Source organism: Hemiscyllium ocellatum, chromosome 9 (assembly GCF_020745735.1).
Source record: "Hemiscyllium ocellatum isolate sHemOce1 chromosome 9, sHemOce1.pat.X.cur, whole genome shotgun sequence".
In the NCBI taxonomy this organism is placed as follows: Eukaryota; Metazoa; Chordata; class Chondrichthyes; order Orectolobiformes; family Hemiscylliidae; genus Hemiscyllium; species Hemiscyllium ocellatum.
Window position 1 is genome coordinate 102,525,374 of NC_083409.1, and position 16,967 is coordinate 102,542,340.

The window sequence follows — 16,967 nt, forward strand, 5'->3', positions numbered from 1 at the left end:
TCTCACGTCTGTTGTTTGCAAGGTGTTCGAAAGGAATCTGAGGGATAGGCTTTATGACCAACTGGAAGAGCATGGCTTGATTAAATGCAGTCAGCACAGCTTTGTGAAGGGCAGGCCATGCCTCACAAATCTTATTGAGGTCTTTGAAGATGTTACTAGACAAGTTTCTGAGGGTCGAGCAGTGGATGTGGTGTATATGGACTTCAGCAAGGCATTTGATAAGGTTCCCCATGGTAGGCTTGTTCAGAAGGTCAGGAGGAATGGGATACAGGGAAATTTAGCTGTCTGGAGACAGAATTGGCTGGTCGACAGAAGACAGCGAGTGGTAGTGGAAGGAAAGTATTCTGCTTGGAAGTCAGTGATGAGTGGTGTTCCACAGGGCTGTGTTCTTGGGCCTCTACTCTTTATAATTTTTATTAATGACTTGGATGTGGAGATTGAAGGATGAGTTAGCAGGTTTGCAGACGACACAAAGATTGGAGGTGTCGTTGACAGTGTAGAGGACTGTTGTAGGCTGCAGCGTGACATTGACAGGATGCAGAGATGGGCTGAGAGCTGGCAGATGGAGTTCAACCTGGATAAATGCGAGGTGATGAAATTTGGAAGGTTGAACTTGAACGTTGAGTACAGGATTAAAGACAGGATTCTTGGCAGTGTGGAGGAACAGAGGGATCTTGGTGTGCAGGTACATAGATCCCTTAAAATTGCTGCCCAGGTGGATGGGTTGTTAAGAAAGCATATAGTATTTTGGCTTTCATTAACAGGGGAATTGAGTTTAAGAACCATGAGATTTTATTGCAGCTCTATAAAACTTTGGTTAGACCACACTTGGAATACTGCATCCAGTTCTGGTCGCCCTATTATAGGAAAGATGTGGATGCTTTGGAGAGGGTTCAGAGGAGGTTTACCAGGATGCTGCCTGGAATGGAGGGCTTATCTTACGAAGAAATGTTGACTGAGCTCAGACATTTTTCATTGGAAAAAAGGAAGAAAGAGAGGGGACCTAATTGAGGTGTACAAGATAATGAGGGGCATAGATAGAGTTGATAGCCAGAGACTTTTTCCGAGGGCAGAAACTGCTAACACGAGGGGTTGTAGTTTTAAGCTGTTTGGCGGAAAGTATAGAGGAGATGTCAGAGGTGGGTTCTTTACGCAGAGAGTTGTGGGATCATGGAATGCATTGCCAGCAACAGTTGTGGAAGCGAGGTCATTGGGGCTATTTAAGAGACTGCTGGACATGCATATGGTCACAGAAATTTGAGGGTTTGTACATTAGGTTTACCTTACATGAGGATCAATGGTTGGCACAACATCGTGGGCTGAATGGCCTGTTCTGTGCTGTACTGTTCTATGTTCTATGTTCTATATCGACTTATCATTGCCAGTATTGGTGCTCAAGAAGGGACAGTTTATCCGTATGATCCTGAGCAACCAGACACTGTCCCATTTTTGCCATATAAATGTCCTTGTGTGCCGAGAGACTGATTCCTTCAATGCATGGAATGTTACCAAGAACAACTGTTGCAGTGGTTAACTGCGGCAAAATGATTGGACAGTTCATTTACAGAACAAAGTCTCAATGGTCTTTACCCTGTCAAGGTGTTGTGTGCCAGTTTGATTTCAGTTGTGCTATGGGCCGCCCAGGTAAGCCTTGCCCCAATTCAAACAGGTCACGTCACAAAGGGGATGAAGGGGGAATGTTATCTTTCACTAACAATTTGTTTCTCCAAAGTCACTATAAAATATATGGCTAGGATAAAGTGGTCTGTTACGCCATACTTCAGCAAAAGGCTCTTTGACCCCTTTTCCCCTCTTGAATCCCAACGAAGGAGTATGGAATGCTTCTAAGTTGTTTACTGGCCACAATATTTCTTTTGATTATTACTTATCTCCGAATGCTAGTTGCTTATGGAGTTTCTTTAGTAGTCCGGGGTAAAGGATGGAGGTGCACTTACATAAATGTAACTAAGACTATACCCTGCGCTATGATCAAATGTACCAATCGCCACTGCTCCTCTGTAGGACCCTGCACCTCATGCATATGCCTTGAGGAGGGGTGTGTCTCTGTTATCGTTGGTATTCAGGCTCTTTGTGGAATGGGTAATAGCACCCACCTTCATTGTGAGACCCCTAACGGCACCCACATCTTCCCAATTTTGGGATGGAAGGAACCAGTCTGGCTCAATAACCGTCTTTCTTACCGAAATACACTCCTCTTTCTATTGAACAGCTTTCACCCCAAGCACTCAGGACAGCTGTACTTTGTAGCTATGGACTACCCATATGTTGAGGGAAGTCACAAAGACAGGCCTGCTTCTTAATGGGAAGCTCCCTCCATTATCTACACTAAACCTGGTTACTATTTTTCAGTTAAGGTAAGACAACCAACCTCCTTGTCCTTAATGAAATAGGTACACCTGTGCTGTAGCTGTAGGAACACTTTTACCGACTAATGTTCCCTGTTCAATTATTTGGGAATGGGATCGGGATTTCCCTGTCAAATGTTCAGTCTCACCAGGGTTCAGCGCACATTGGAGGGATGCTAAGGCTTTGGGTACCACGAAGGCTCACTCTTTGGGGTACGCATTTCATAGTATTTTTTCCTTAGGAGGATCTGCAGGAATTATTGGCCATCAAAATCGAAATTATCTCATTTGCGGTCTCACCCTCTTGGGCAATGAGACGACTGCTGGCCTGGCTGGAATTAAGGATATGCCTTCAGAATTGCGCCTATTTTCCCAACAAAACCGGTTCTCCCTTGACTACATCCTTGCAAAAGAGGATGGAGTTTGCACCATAGTTAAAGGCAAATGCATCATGGGGGTCACGAATCTCATAGAGAATATTACCAGGCATGTAGATAACATCCACACCTTCGTCAGCCAAATGATTGGAGGCACAGTATGGTGGAGATTGGGGGTTCAGCTCATGGTACAACTGTTTAAATATGGAGATGTATGCTGGTTTTGTTTTAATTGGTCTTTTTGCTGGCATTGCAATTGTTAAATGTATTCTTGCTAAGCTACTAACTTCTATTGACAACATTGGATTCCCCCCCAGAAATGCTTCTTCTCCATTCAGATGACGATGAGGATGTGCCATTGCCTACGCCTACTTCCTCCCCGGAGGAGAAGGAAGTATGGCAGTCTCTGGCGTCCATTCGATTGGACTGATCTAACCTATGCCCTCGCGTCCTATGGTGTGATCATGGAATGATCAAAGGGATGAGATGACGATGTAAGATCTGCATTTAGGCTGTTGTCAGGAGCAACCATTTAATATACGCCCTTACTAACAACAAAATGGCTTTGAGGCAGCAAATTGTCAACTCTGTTTGAAAATGGATTTTTACCCTGTTAGAAACTGCATTCCTGAACTAACTGAACCAAAGATTAGCAGCCAATGCTTCCTTCACAGTATGGAGTTAACTAAGCTAATTAGGACATTACTAGCCATCGTAGCTAACCTTGGAGACGCAAGGTTGCCGAGAGATAAAATGTGCAAAACAACGTTAGTTCACAGGAAATATCATTAGCTTAACTTTATGCCTATAATGTAATTTTATTAAATTTTATTGAATTTGCTCTATAAATAAGGCTGTACTATTTATCAAAAGCAGTATAAAAATTGTCTTTGGTTTTAGCTATTTGTGTAGTTACTCCAAGGCACACAGAAGCACTTCACCTCTGTGTTGCTGGACAACCTGAGCCTGGCTGTGATAATAAAGTGTGAAATCTTGCAGAACCAGACCTAATTACTAGTGTTCTTTTGACCGATTGCGGAACCGAGAGACCCCTCACGTGGGTCAAGTCTTTAAGTTCAAGAGTAGGTCTGAGTTTCGGATATGAGACAAGGAGTAACTCATCTCTTGACTTGTGATGGAATATTCCCCACTTGCCTGGATGTGTGCAGCTCCACCAGCGCTCAAGAGGGTTGACAGAATTCAGGACGAAATACTCCTTCCACCACCTTCAATATTCACTGTCTTCTTCAATGATTCACAGTGGCAACAATGTGGATCATCTACGAGAGACACTGTAGTAGGGCACATGCAACAGCAGCTTCCATAGCTGCAACCTCTACAACTTAGAAGAACAAGATTAACACCACCTTCAAGTCCTTCTTTATGCCACACACCATCCTGATTTGGATCTGTATCTTTGTTCCTTCATTGTCACTGTGTTAAAATCCTGGAAGTCCCTTCCTAACAGCATTGCACGTGCACCTACCCAGCATCGACTGCAAAGGTTGAAGAAGGCAGTTCACCACCCTCTCCTCCACTTAAGAAGGTAACTGTGAGTCTAAATTCACATATAGACCAGATCAGGTAAGGGTGATATCAGTTAACGTAATGGATTTTGAACAATACTTGACTTTAGCTAGTTTTTCAGTTCCAGATTTATCTTTTTTTAAAACTTCCCCATTTGCTGCAATGGGATTTGAAACTCTGTCAAACCAGTCCATAAGCCAGAGTTCTTGTTAACTAGTCCAGAGATATAACCACTATGCCTCTGCCTTTCCCCATACTTTGAAACCACAGCTTTAATGGAGGGGCACGTCTCCAGATGCTTCCCAAGAATGTTATTAATCCAAATATGACACAGCCAAATGACCGGACAGAAAAGGTAAGGAAGAAAATTCCAGAGTTTGTAAGCGTTGGCATCTGAAGGCATAGCTGCAAATGATGGAGTGATTTAAATCGCAAATACTCAAGAATCCAGACTTAGACAAGCATTGAAATTCTGACAGGTTAAGGAGTTGAGGAGAGCTAGAGGTCATGGAGGGATTTAAAAGTAAGGATAAGAACTGGCCATTTCCAGTATATTGCCTACATGTTTTCTTGTGTACTGGGATAACAATCCATTTCATAAGGATTTTGCATGTTAGCAAGGTTAGATCTCACGGAATAAAGGGAGAACTAGCCATTTGGATACAGAACTGGCTCAAAGGTAGAAGACAGAGGGTTGTTTTTCAGACTGGAGAACTGTGACCAGTGGAGTGCCACAAGGATCGGTGCTGGGTCCTCGACTTTTTGTCATTTACATAAATGATTTGGAGGCAAGCATAAGAGGTACAGTTAGTAAGTTTGCAGAGGACACCAAAATTGGAGGTGTAGTGGACAGCAAAGAAGGTTACCTCAGATTACAAGAGGATCGTGCTCAGATGGGCCAATGGGCCAAGAAGTGGAAAATGGAGTTTAATTCGGATAAATGCAAGGTACTAAATTTTAGGAAAGCAAATCTTAGCAGGACTTATACACTTAATGGTAAGGTCAGAGAGAGTATTGCTGAACAAAGAGACCTTGGAGTTCAGGTTCATAGCTCCTTGAAACTGGAGTTGCAGGTAGAGAGGAAAGTGAAGAAGGCATTTGGTATGCTTTCTTTTATTGGTCAGAGTATTGATTACAGGCATTGGGACATCATACTGTGGCTGTACAGGACATTGTTGGAATATTGCATGGAATTCTGGTCTCCTTCCTATTGGAAAAATGTTGTGAAACTTGAAAGGATTCAGAAACGATTTACAAGGATGTTGCCAGAGTTGGAGGATTTGTGCTATGGTGAGAGGCTGAACAGGCTGGGGTTGTTTTCCCTGGAGTGTCAGAGGCTGAGGGGTGACCTTATCGAGGTTTACAAAATTATGAAGGGCATGGATAGGATAAATAGACAAAGTCTTTTCCCTGGGTTCGGGGAGTCCAGAACTAGAGAGCATAGGTCTAGGGTGAGAGGGGAAAGATATAAAATGCAACTTTTACATGCAGAGGGTGGCACGTGTGTGGAATGAGCTTCCAGAGGAAGTGGTGGAGGCTGGTACAATTGCAACATTTAAAAGGCATTTGGATGGGTATATGAATAGGAAGGGTTTGGAGGGATAAGGGCTGAGTGCTGGCAGGTGGGACTAGATTGGATTGGGATCTCTGGTCAGCATGGATGGGCTGGAGCAAAGGGTCTGTTTCCATGTTGTACATCTCTATGACTCTATGATTTTCTGTTCATCATGCCTGGTGTCTATGAGGAGTGAAATCATGATGGGCATTCCCAACTGGCAAGTCTCTACAGTGATAGCTTAATTTCACAGGATTATCTCTTTAGTTATTACAGGAAATGTTTTAGTTGGAAAGGGAGGATTGTGGGAATTTAAGGGCACACTTATAATTTAATAATTGCTGTGAAGATTGGCATCTGTTATAAGTAGAAAGTTTCAGTTGGGAATGATGGGATATCACTAAGACGTCACCTCCCTATACCAGTGCTCATGCTCCACATGAAGGTCTTCATCTGACCCTTATTAGCATAACCTTCTATTCCTTTTTTGCTGATTTTTGTTTATCCAGCATCCCCTTAAATGGAAGACGAAGTTCACCTCATCTAGCCCTGAGATGGTGAGTTTCACATGTAAGGTGGAAGTAGTGCACTTGAACTGATGGGTTTAACTTTAAGATTGATAAACCTTAATGGAGGCTCCTTATCATTGGTGTTAGATGTTGCTGTCTGGAACTCTCCAGTGTGCTTTTTGGTTTTATTGCTCAGTTACTGTGTAAAATCAATACTCAAACCACTTCCCTGACAGATGCATATTCTCCCTATTCTTTGAGTAAGTACACTTATCCTGAAATCTTGACCGTCTTTATTACTGCCTGCATTTTATTTATAATCCTTCACAAGTGAAAAAAGTTGTTTGATTTAATGATATAGTGTGCCAGTTGTGAAAGGGCAAAGAACGTTCCTCAGATCCAATGTTACACTCTCGCCCAAAGATTTAATCTAATTTTGATTTTATTTTCACACGTACCTCATGTACAAAGGTACAGGAGTACAGTGCAAAGTGTGTAATGTTGCCACCTTAGGTACAAGTACCGTGGTACAGAATCGTAGGAACAAGGTCGAAAGAAAGAACCAAGTTAAAAGTTAAAATTTGCAGTAATTGTATATGGCATAGAACATACAAAATAAGGTTAAATGCTGCACATTGCAGATTTTCTTAGTTTTAAGTAAAGAAATAATCTGTAAAAACAGAAGAATTAGTCATTTGTCCTCCAAAGTTGATGATTTCATTTTTTCTGTGGTTGTGGAAATAATAATCTATTCCATAATTGGAAAATGTGGATTTTCCTTATGGACTACAAACAAATGGCCCCATTCTTTAAAATGTAGTTTCTCACAGGATGCAGATGTCACCACCATTGTGAGAAGATAAGAAGACAAAACACAGGAGCAAGTGTAGGCCACTCTTAACCATTTCCCCCCAATGTTCCTTTAAAGTGGAACTAGTTAGAGGTTCTCCACAAATGGATGCAACTTCTCAACATCTACTCTGTCAATTATTATGGACAGGACCAAACCAGCTCAAACATATTTTGAAAAGATAGCCTAGACCCTGACCTTTTCTTAAGTTAAATGTAAGGTGTGTTCCAGATGCCATTTGATTGGTCAAACTATTTGACTTTAAGCACACCACATTTAAAATACAGACAATAAAAACAGTAGAAAAGAATTGGCTTAACTGTAACTCTTATTTAAATACTTAGTAAAATGTAAACTACTACTAATTAATTGTTCCAATATAGCAAATCCCATAAACATTCCCTTCGCAAAGGCAGATTTAGGAAAATAGATTGTTTCACGTGCAATTCTAGCAGCAGGAAGAGAACCCGAGCTTTTAACCATAATAGTGAGAGGAAAAACACCCAGCTTCAAGAACCCCCCAGCTGACAACTGCTTTCTGTGGAAGCTTGACCCCACCCATTCTGTTGTTCCAACTTTTTAAAAAAAAACCTGAAGCCTCATGAGCTGTTTACTTTCTTGGCTCGAGCAGACTCTTGGCTCCTCTGTCTCAACCTTCCTTCAAAGATAAAGGACAAACCACATCTTTTAAAGCTGTACTCCCATTCGACAAGGTCCCTCAGAATGTTGTATGTTTCAATAAGAACACACCCATCATTCTTCTGATCTCTAACCTGTTTAACCATTCTTGATCAGTCAGCCCCTTCACCCCAGGAACCAGCCTGGTGAATCTTTTATGAACTGTGTACAATGCTTGTCCATCCATGTCAGGCAAGGACCATCTCCTACAAGAAAGAACTAAACATTGCCCCTGGATATCACAGTCACTGAATCACCTGCTATAAACATCCTGGGGTGACCATTGGTCAGAAACTGAACTGGATTATCTGTATAAATACTGTGGCTACAACAACGAGTCAGTGGCTCGAACTCCTGCAGTCAGTAAGTTATCGCTTGACTCCTCAAAGTCTGTCCACCATCTACAAGCAGCAAGTCAGGAGTGTGATGAATCCCCCAACCTCCTTGGATAAGTGCAGCTCCAACAATACTCGAGAAGCTTGATTTCATTCAGGACAAAGCAATCAGCTTGATTGGCACCACACCCACAAGCATCCAACACTCAGTAGCAGCAGTGTGTATTGTCTACAAGATGCACTGCAGTAATTCACCAAAGATCCTGAGGCAGCACCTCCAAACCTCAACCTACATCTCAAAGGACAAGAACAGCAGATATATGGGAGCACCACCACGTACAAGTTCCTCTCCAAGCTACTCACCATCCTGACTTGGAAATATGTTTCCATTCCTTCAGTGTCCCTGGGTGAAATCACAAAAATCATTCTCCTGAACACACATGCACTGCAGCAATTCCAAAAGGTGACTGGCTACGACCTTCTCATGAGCGACTATGGAATGGCAATTATAAGACAATCACATTGCTGTGGGTCTGGAGTCACTTGTAGGTCAGACCAGGTACGGATGGCAGTTTCCACCCCTGAAGCTAGAATGTAAGATTAGGAATGTATTACTGAGGCTGAATAAAGCTCTGGTCAGAACATATTTGAAATATAATGTAAGCAACTTTGGACCCCATATGTAAGGAGGGACACACTGGCCTTAGAGGATTGCCAGAGGAGTTTTACAAGATTGATTCTAGGGATGGAGGGTTTATTATATGTGGAGCACTCAAAGACTTTAGCTCTGTACTCAATGGAGCTTAGAAGGTTAATGGGGGATCTGATTGAGATTAAAGAATTCTGAGAAGCCTGGATAGAGGAGACGCGGAGGAGATGTTACCACAGTAGGAGAGACTAGGACACAGCCTCAGAGTAAGGGAATGACCCTTCAGAATCCGATTCAGGAATTCCTTCAGCCACAGAGTGGTTATTCTGTGGAATGTGTTCATGGAGAAGGCTGTCAGGGCCAAGTCATTGAATGTATTTAACACCACAGTAGACAGATTCTTGGTTAGTAAGGGGATCAGGGATCACAGGGAGAATGTCGGAAAATGGGGTTGAGAAATATATCAGCCACTGATCAAATTACAAAGTAGACTCAATGGGCCGAATGGCCGGGATGGCATGGTAGCTCAGTGGTTAGCACTGCTGCCTCAGTGCCAGAGACCCTGGTTGGATTCACACCTCGGGCGACTGTCTGTGTGGAGTTTGCACATTCTCCCTGTGTCTGCTCGGGATTTCCTCCTCCAGGTGTTCCAGTTTCCTCCCACAATCACAAAGCTATGCAGGTGAATTGATCTTGCTATATTGCCCACAGTGTTCAGGGATATGTAGGTTGGGTGCATTGGTTAGGAGTAAATGTGGGGTGGGTGGAGGGGCTGGTTGGGTTGCTATTCGGAGGGTCAGTGTGGACTTGTTGGGCCAAAATGGCCTGATTGCACACTGCAGGGATTCTATTCTGCAGGGATTCTATTCTGCAGGGATTCCATGAATTACACTCCATTATCTGATGGTCTAAAGGACATTGGTGATCCAAATAGGGTGTTCCTCATCATTAGATTCTTAATTCCTGATTATTTAAATTGATTTCAAACTCCACCATCTGTCATGATGGGATTGGAACCCATGTCCCAGAACATTAGTGCATCTCTAGATTAATACTGGAGCAATAATATCCCAAAGCCATCATCTGCATGATAAAAAATGCTGTATATATTCAGATTAAAAAGACATAAGCTTTTCATCATTATTAATTATTCTGGTTCCATTTTCAGATGCATTCTTCTAAGCATATTTTCTATCCCTTCCTGTCATACTTCGATTATCATTCGCCTCTTCACTACCCCTAATCTTGCATAGTTTCAATTTTAAAACTTCCCTTCAAATGTCTATTCCCTGCAGTACTTGGTTCAAACCTGTGTCTCCCCAAGTTGTCGGTTTTGCTGAGCACTGTGTGTCTACCTACAGGACATAGACTGCAGCGGTTCACGAAGGCAGCTCACCATCACCTTCTCTCGGGTAACTAGGGGCTGGCAATAAAGGCTGTGCCCGCCAGCAAAACCCACATCCCATGTGTCAATAAAAATAAAACAATAACTATCTGAGTGAAATCAGAAAATGCCAGTCATCACAGCAGGTCAGGCAACAACCCTGGAGAAAAAACTGACATGAAGTGGAGTTGACAGCATTTATGCATTAGCCAGGGGTGGAGCACTGGGGAGGGAATGCTGCTGATAGAGCATATTAAATGATTGGAATGTGAGAATGACAGAACAGTGGTGTGTCCAACTGCCAAACTGGAAAGAACAGAGGGTCCCACTGGAGGGGGGAGAAGGGGGTGTGGTGGTGGTTGTGAGAGGCGAGAGCACTTGTTGACTAAAAAATGGAACAAGTAAAGCTGTGATGAGGAGTTAGTGTTGGACTGGGGTGGACAAATTTAGAAATCATACAACACCAGGTTATTGTCCAACAGGTTTATTTGGAAGTGCTAGCTTTTGGAGCACTGCTCCTTTATCAGGTGGCCACCTGTTGGATTATAGCCTGGGACTGTGTGATCTTTAACTAAAAGAAGTTGGAGACACCATTTTTCTGCCATTCTAACATTCTGATCACTTACTCTGCATTATCAGCACCTTTTCTCCTCCCGCAGTCCACCCCCCACCACTGCATACTTCACGTTAGCTGATAAAGATTCATCTAGACTCGAAATATTAACTTGTTCTCGCACCACAGATGCTGCCTGACCCATTGTGGAGAAGTGTTACACCTGAAACATTGACTTTAGATTAGATTAGATTACTTACAGTGTGGAAACAGGCCCTTCGGCCCAACAAGTCCACACCGACCCGCCGAAGCACAACCCACCCATACCCTTACACATACCCCTTACCTTACACTATGGGCAATTTAGCATGGCCAATTCACCTGACCCGCACATCTTTGGACTGTGGGAGGAAACCGGAGCACCCGGAGGAAACCCACGCAGACACGGGGAGAATGTGCAAACTCCACACAGTCAGTCGCCTGAGGCGGGAATTGAACCCAGGTCCCTGGCGTTGTGAGGCAGCAGTGCTAACCACTGTGTCACCGTGCCGCCCTTCACCTCTTGATGCTGCCTGGCTTGCTCTGTTCTTCCAGCCTCCTGCTTATTTACCATTGTGATTTCCAGCAATTTTGGTTTTTATTACAGATTCCAGCATCTGCAGTAATTTGCTCCTCATAATTGCTTCAGAATTTATTTTTCCCTTTTCTACTTTGGAATGGGCTGGATGTTCTTGGTTTTGCTTATGGAGTTGATTTCTACAGGCAGTCTGATCATGTAACCTGGGCTGACCAGGTTAGACTCACCCTCCCCTATTCTATCCTTGTAACCCCAGAATTTACCATGGCTAATCCACCTCACTGCACATTCCTAGACTGTGGGAGCAAACCAGAGCACCTGAAGTAAACCCATGCAGACACAGGGAGAATGTGCTAACTCCACATAGATTGATCCAAGGGTGAAATTGAATCCAGGCCCTGGTGCTATGAAAAGGCAGGGATAACCACTGAGCCACTGTGGCACCCAGAACTACTTTACAGTCTTCCTAAATTTCAACAGGCTCATCTGGGCTCCAAGATCACATGACCCTTTCACCTGCACTAATCGCTCTGGTTTAGGCTTTCAAATTGGCACAAGAGAATCCTGGAGGGATAAAAGAGAAAAACAGTAAAACTAATAAATAACAGTCCATTTGAAGTGCACAAGATGAGTCTGACCACTACGTTATATCAAACACTCTGGTAAAGTTATCATCTTCTGAACAACACATGTATTGTGTGATTTTTAACTTTGTCCACCCCAGTCCAACATCAGCACCTCCACATCATATTCAATGACTGACACCATCATATAGATGGTATTCCCTGTGAGCTGTTCAGCCATTGTTAATCTTTAGGGGTTAACATCCATGCTCAAGAAAACATTTCTCAAATCTCAGATTCTGTGAGAATTGCCTCAGAGTTGCTGCTGCTACATCAGAGTGCAAAATAAAAGCCCATCAATCATAAATGGGTTTTGTGAAGCCTCAGCAGCTGAGCAGGAGGAGATTCTGGATAATTGTTACTCTTCACCCTCTGTCCTTACCTTTCTATAGGACTCAGTTGTCAGTCTCTGAACCACATGGGAACCAACTGGCCATGTTACAGGCAGCAGGATTTTCACATCTGCGAAATAAACTCGCTGTTTGGTCGCTCGGTGAAGGTAGGAGGAGGCTGCAGTCACTATTTCCTGTAAAACACAAACCCAGTTTTAACATCAAAACAGCTCCATTCATTCATCAAATGGTGAGAGGGAAACAAATATAATAAAAAAAACACAAAGAACCGTGGATGCTGAAAATCAGAAACAAAATGAGAAATTGCCGGAAAAACTCTGCAGGTATGGCAGCATTTGTAGCGAGAAAGCAGTTAACATTTTGTTTCCAGTGAACCTTCATTGCAACTGAGGAGCTGAACTTTTTCAAGGTAGGTACACATGGAAGAGATGTGGCAGTGAGTTCAGGGCTAAGGAAAAAATTTATAATATATTCCTTTAACTCTCCCTCCCCTCAGCAAATCCTGATTTTGTAACATTGAGTATAACATTAAAGGACATACAATGAAACAAAATAATTAATTCACAGCATGCAGCCCCTCAATAACTCACCTGAATATTTTGAATCAGCTGTTCATTATGTTGAATGTTTGGGTTAATGGCAATAACGATGTCTCGATATCCATTATTCTCCAGCTTTATTCCAATACACTTTAGAATAGAACCACACAGAAGATAGCTGAGCACCAAGACAAAGACGTTTTGGAATCTCATTACTGCTGTGTTCAGATTGTTTCCAGACTGTAGCTTGTCAAGTTCATATAACGGTCTCTGATGTCGTAACATGTAAATTAAGGCTTTCCTGCAGTGACCCTTGGAATGTGGTAGCCACTGAAATCCAATACATTTTCATTGCTGCTAAAGAAAACGTAGAACAACTTGGACAGCTTTAGAGCAGTGAGTTTCATCATGCTTGTGAACTGTTCACTGCCTGTATTGTATTGAATTCAAATTCCACCATCTGACAAGTGTGGATTACAATCCAGGTTCCCAGAATATTATCTGAGTCTCTGGATGAACAGTCCAGTGATAATAATGCTCAGACATTACCTCCCCTTTTAAAGGGTCAGTTGAGAATACCCGGAATGAGTATATTTCTATAAAAAAGGAAAACTTCCAATGTAAGTTTCTACCATCCATGCATAACTAAAGAACAGAAAACAAAAGAACAAAGAACAAAGGAAATTTACAGGCACTTTGGCCATCCAAGCCTGAGCCAATCCAAGCGTACTGTCTAAACTTGTCGGTCAATTCCTAAGCATTTGTATCCCTCTGCTCCCCACCGACTAATGCATCTGTGCAGACGCATCTTAAATGAATCTACCATGCCTGCCTCTACCACCTCTACTGGCAATACGTTCCAAACGCCGACCACCCTCTGTGTGAAGTACTTGCCGCGTGTATCCCCCTTAAACTTTCCACCTCTCACCTTGAAAGCATGACCTCTCATTATTGAATCCTTCACCCTGGGAAAAAGCTTGTCTCTATCCACCCTGTCTATATCCTTCATGATTTTGTAAACCTCAATCAGGTCCCCACTCAATCTCCTTTTTCTAATGAAAATAAACCTAACCGACTCAAACTCTCTTCATAGCTAGCACCTTCCATACTAGGCAACATCCTCGTAAACCTTCTCTGCACCCTCTCCAAAGTGTCCACATCCTTTTGGTAATGTGGCGTCCAGAACTGTGCACAATATTCTAAATGCGGCCGAGCAAATGTCTTGTACAATGTTAACATGATTTGCCAGTTCCTATACTCCAGACCCCGTCTAATGAAGGCAAGCATACTATATGCCTTCTTGACCACTCTATCCACCTGTGCAGCAGCCTTCAGGGTACAATGGACCTGCACTCCCAGATCTCTCTGCCCATAAACTTTTCCCAAGGCTCTTCCATTCATTGTATATTTCGTTCTAGAATTAGACTTGCCTATATGCATCACCTCACATTTGTCTGGATTGAAAGCCATCTGCCACTTTTCCGCCCAACTCTCCAGTCTATCTATATCCTCCTGTATTCTCTGACAGTCCCTTGTGCTTTCTGCTACTCCACCAATCTGAAAACTTACTGATCATACCAACAGTGCCCTCTTCCAGATCATTTATGTATATTACAAACAACAGTGGCCCCAATACTGACCCTTGTGGAACACCACTGGTCAGCTTTCTCCATTTCGAGAAACTCCCTTCAACTAGTACTCACTGTATTCTGTTTTTCAAGCATTTCTTTATCCACCTAGCTAGAACACCCTGCACACCATGTGACTTCACTTTCTCCATTAGTCTACAATGGGGAACCTTATCAAACACCTTACTAAAGTCCATGTATATGACATGAACAGTCCTTCCTTCATCTATCAACTTGGTCACTTCCTCGAAGAACTCTATCAAGTTGGTATGGCATGATATTCCCCGCACAAAACCATGTTGCCCATCACCGATAAGCTCATTCCTTTCCAAATGTAAATAGATCGTATCTCTCAGTACTCTCTCCAGCAACCTCCCCACCACCGATGTCAGGCTCAATGGTCTGTAGTTACCCGGAATATCCCTACTACCCTTTTTGTACAGGGGGACAACATGAGCAATCTTCCAGTCCTCCGGCACCTCACCTTTATTTAAGGATGCCACAAAGATATCTGTCAGGGCCCCAGCTATTTCCTCTCTTGCCTCCCTCAGCAACCTGGGATAGATCCCATCCGGTCCTGGGGATTTGTCCACCTTAATAGCCTCTGGCATACTCAACACATCTTCCCTACTTATGCCTACGTGATCCAGACTAATCAAATTTCTATCTATAATCTCAAGATTCATTGTGTTCCTCTCCTCAGTGAGCACTGATGCAAAGTAATCATTCAGAATCTCACCCATTCTCTCAGGTTCAGCACACAGCCTTCCTTCATTATCTTTTAGTTGACCAATCATTTCTTTACCCACTTGCTCTTTATATAAGAATAAAATGCTTTGGAATTTTCCTTCATTCTGCTTGCTAAAGCTATTTCATGACCCCTTTTAGCCCACTTGATTCCTTGTTTAAGAATTTTCCTACTCTTCTGATTTTCCTCCAGAGCCCGTTCTGTTCTTATCTGCCTGGACGTTATGTACGCTTCCCTTTTCCTCTTGGCCAGTTGTACAATTTCTCCTGTCATCCACGGTTCACGAATCTTGCCCTTCCTTTCCTTTGCCTTCAACGGGACTTGCCTATCCTGCACTGCCGTTAACCTATCTTTGAAAGCCTCCCACATCTCAAATGTGGACTTCCCTTCAAATAGCTGTGTCCAAACCACATTTCCCAGCTCCTGCCTAATTTTGATATAATTGGCCTTGGTCCAATTTAGCACTCTTCCCTTAGGACCACTCTCTTCGTTATCTACGAGTATTATAAAACTTACAGAATTGTGGTCACTATTCCCAAAGAAATCCCCCACCGCAACTTCTACCACCTGGCCAGGCTCGTTCCCAGTACCAGGTCCAATATGGCCCCTTCTCTCATCGGACTATTGACATACTGCTCTAGAAAACTCTCCTGGATGGTTCGTACATATTCTACTCCATCTACTCTGATGCTAAGTGTATCCCAGTCAGTGTTGGGAAAACAGCATTAAATGTACTGCAAAAGCATTTAATTGTGCAAAAGCAAAGGAAAGATAGGTTAGGTAAGAAAGAGGTAACTAAATCAGTAGATTTAGGATAGATACGCAAAAGAATGAGGATGGGCCCATGACTATAATTTCTTACCTTAAGGAAGAATAATTTCACTAACATTTGACTCCATTCAAGTTGACTGGGAGCAGTTACTTGCAGATAAAACAGTGGCAGAGCAGGAGGAGGAATTAAAGGGGGAAATAGCGAGAGTAGAGAGCAGCTAGATCCCCGCAAAACGCAAAGGGTGGAGCCAGGCTGGAGAACCCTGATTGCCGAGGGACATAAAGTTTAGGTTAAGGAAGAAAGTCGTGGCTTATTGCAGATATTAATGGGCAGTGTTCCTAAAACATTACAATAAGTGTGGATGGGAGAGGATTGGAAAGGAAATTAGGAAAATAGAGAATGGTGCACAAGGACAGGGTAGGAAGCTAATGAGGTGATTTTGGGATGATAGCGAGGGAAGTATACTTGGTCTCGCAGACGTCTCACAGAGAGAACCCTTCCTCAGAACTCATAAAAATTGGCAGAGTCAAAATCTTGTACGATTCAGCTCAAAGTGTTTAGAAATGACATTAGTAGAGAATTCTAAATGGGTCTTCACCATCTTGGGTGAGAAACAGCTTGAAGCAGAACTGCCCAGTCACTAGTCACAGAGTAGAGTCAAAAAGTCATAGAGATGTATAGCATGGAAACAGATCCTTCCGTCCAACTCATCCATGCTGACCAGATATCCCAAACCAATCCCGGTCCCACCTGCCAGCACCTGGCCCATATCCCTCCAAATGCTTTCTACTCATATACTCATCCAGATGTCTTTTAAATGTTGCAATTGTATCAGCCTCCACCATTTCCTCTGGCAGCTCATTCCATACACGTACCACCCTCTGAGTGAAAATTGTTGCACTTGATTTATTTACAATCCTTTCTCAACTCTGTGCAAAGACTCA

General features: G+C 42.9%; 1 protein-coding gene across 1 annotated transcript in view; it reads right to left on the reverse strand.

The window, feature by feature from the left end:
• LOC132818547 (calcium-activated chloride channel regulator 1-like) overlaps positions 1-13,160 on the reverse strand; it is a 57,291-nt gene extending 44,131 nt beyond the window's left edge. The window contains exons 1-2 of the mRNA XM_060829605.1: positions 12,927-13,160; positions 12,366-12,509 (exon numbers count right to left, since the gene is read on the reverse strand). Coding sequence (XP_060685588.1) covers positions 12,366-12,509; positions 12,927-13,160 — 378 coding nt within the window. The remainder of the gene's footprint in view (positions 1-12,365; positions 12,510-12,926) is intronic.
• Positions 13,161-16,967: the final 3,807 nt, after the last annotated feature.